We start from the raw sequence: 2,518 nt of genomic DNA, 5'->3' as shown, positions 1-2,518 counted from the left end.
TTATTTAGAAATCTTTAAGATTTCGTTTTTTCATCCTAAGGCCCGAAACTTCTAAATCTAATTCGCTGGATTTCTTCCTCCCGGTCCTTTGTTATTTATGTATATGATTAACAATAATAAATTTATTAGTATTTGTTAAGTTGTTTAATATTCATAAAATCGTATCAAACCAGATGTTGTAAAGGCCGAACGTGACTTTTGAAACATTAAAACAAAAAAAACAAAAAAACAAAAGGCATTGATGTGCGTTGGGGCCAGCGTGACATGTCATAAGTATTCTACTCTCCCTAGCACCTAGTCTACCAGACTACCACCCTTTTGTCATGAGATGGATGAACTAAATCTCTCTGTTTTTTCCTTCTCCCGCAGACATCCTTCGTCTTCTTCCCGTTTTACAAATCCCCTCTTCATGGGAAAGAAGAAGAAGATGAAGGATGGCAAGAGGCCTTCCTCGCCGCTGGCCAGTGCCTCTATGCCGTGCGACGGCGGCGGAAGGAATTTCAGGTGGCTCGCACGCCCCCGGCCACAGTGGGATCCTGGGTCCTTCACAGGCAGCCACAGGTTTTCCAAAAAAAAAAAAAAAGGAAAGGGGAACAGTGGCGACGCTGGGAAGAAGAAGAAAAAAAAATAGGGAGGAATAATTTAGGGTTTTTCTTTTGATTGGGCTTGGGCCTACTAAGCCAAATCTAAATAGGTCCATAATTGCAAGTTGGGCCCTTTTATTTAGTCAGCCCATGTTTATTTTATTTGCACTGTATCCTAATGGACCTTAGGCTAAGAGTTGGTAACCTATTTAATTGTTATTTAAATATTGAATAATCTGAATCAAGGCCCTCAGGCATATTAATTATTGAGGTGTTAAATTAATAAATTGTTAAATTTTGGACATTTCTTGCTGCCATATATGTTTTTTTAATAAACATCTTTGTTTAATTAATCACATGTGTTTTGATTATGTTTGAAGCATGTTTGATGATTATGTTTTTTGTCACATAAACCATTATTTTTGTGATTGAAATTTGTTGGGCATAAAGACTATCCTTATTTCCCATTAAGAGAATATTTTGAAATTGAAGTGGGTGGTAGTTACCAAAGTGACACACTCACTGATATTTATCTGATTTTCTCAAAAAAAAGGTAGCATTGCATTTTGCCAAATCATTGAATGCAATATCTTGCCTGAAGGTGTTATTGTATATAATGATTTGGAAAAATGACATGAAGTGATTAATGGGATTGCATTAGCCTAGAATCATTCTTCTACCCAAAGGTGATGGTATTTCGAAAGCTGATGTGATTTTGTTAATTAGCTTCATGATATGTTTTAAGAGTACCTTATAGCGTGTTGTGTTGTTAGCCCAAAGGCGACTCTACAATGATGCACCGAGGCTCTTACCGTAATTAGACTTATATGTTTTTCAAGTTGATTACGGACTATCTAATTAATAGCCCAAGTTGATTAGATAGATATGTTATCATCCATTGATTGCATGCATCACTTTTGGATGATATTAAACAAAATATGTTGTTTCCGCAGTTTTGAATGCCTCTTCCCTATCAAGCCAATTGTCTGCCGTTGAAACCTTGACTGGAAATAATTATGTGAGATGGAAACGAGACATAGAAATAGCACTGGGTCTCCTGGGTTTAGATTTTGCTTTGGAGGAGCAGCCTTCAAAACCAACAGATAAGAGCACTATCGAATACAAGGCTGAGTATGTCAAATGGGAAAGAGCTAACAGGCTATGTTTGAAGATTATCAAGCGTTCCATATCTGATTCCATTATGGGTGCTATATCGGACCACGATAATGCTAAGAATTTTTTGGATGCTATAGGACAGCGATTTGTTGAATCCGATAAGGCTGAGACTGGGGACCTAATGGATAAATTTATGAATATGAAATATGATGGTGTTTGTGGGGTTAGGGAGTACATCATGAAAATGCTGCACATAAGTTCTAAATTAGAAGCCCTCAAAGTTCCCATTGCAGAGCCTTTTCTTATCTATCATATTCTTAATAGCCTTCCTAGTCAATTTAATCAGCTTAAAGTTGCTTATAATGCCCAGCGTGACAAATGGGATTTGAATGATTTGATTGGTGTGTGTGCTCAAGAGGAGTATAGAATACGTTGTGAGACTGTTGAAATTGTGCAACTGACCCATCAGCCTTCTCAAAACATGAGGTCTTCTCATAATCGTAAGGGCAAGTTCCATAAGGGCAACAAACCTCACTACAATCAGCAGAACAAAGGGTCTGGTGGGCAGACTTCTGGTGGTCCTAAAGGAATTATGAAGAAGAATGACAAATGTAAATTCTGCAAAAAGAAGGGTCATTGGCAGAAGGATTGCTTTAAGTTTAAGGCTTGGTTGGAGAAGAAGAAGACTTCATCAGGTATCTCCTTGGTTTTGGTTTGTTTTGAGTCTTATTTGGTAGATGTACCTTTAAATTCTTGGTGGATAGACTCTGGTGCAAGTATTCATATCACTAATTCCTTACAGGGATTAATAAGGAGAC

At 37.5% G+C, this 2,518-nt stretch overlaps 1 protein-coding gene across 1 annotated transcript; it reads left to right on the top strand.

Annotated features, from left to right (window-relative positions):
• The first annotated feature begins 434 nt into the window (after positions 1 to 434).
• LOC148715353 (uncharacterized) lies at positions 435 to 2,198 on the top strand. Its single transcript, XM_088707142.1, has 3 exons — positions 435 to 561; positions 1,538 to 2,101; positions 2,170 to 2,198. Exons 1-3 carry the CDS (start codon positions 435 to 437, stop codon positions 2,196 to 2,198), a joined length of 720 nt encoding a protein of 239 aa, XP_088563268.1.
• The last annotated feature ends 320 nt before the right edge of the window (positions 2,199 to 2,518 follow it).

This window comes from Phoenix dactylifera, chromosome 1, assembly GCF_051530095.1.
Source record: "Phoenix dactylifera cultivar Ajwa chromosome 1, Ajwa_hap1_PhDact_Kaust_v1.1, whole genome shotgun sequence".
NCBI classification, from domain to species: Eukaryota; Viridiplantae; Streptophyta; class Magnoliopsida; order Arecales; family Arecaceae; genus Phoenix; species Phoenix dactylifera.
The sequence above is the reverse complement of the archived record's forward strand: the minus strand, read 5'-3'. Positions and strand labels throughout refer to the sequence as shown.

Bases quoted from the DNA above. Each gene is read 5' to 3' on its own strand.
- LOC148715353 (XM_088707142.1), top strand. From the start codon at position 435: ATGGCAAGAGGCCTTCCTCGCCGCTGGCCAGTGCCTCTATGCCGTGCG. The intron at 562-1,537 runs GTTTTCCAAAAA...TTGTTTCCGCAG, and splicing joins TCCTTCACAGGCAGCCACAG to TTTTGAATGCCTCTTCCCTA. The intron at 2,102-2,169 runs GTGTGTGTGCTC...CTGACCCATCAG, and splicing joins GGATTTGAATGATTTGATTG to CCTTCTCAAAACATGAGGTC.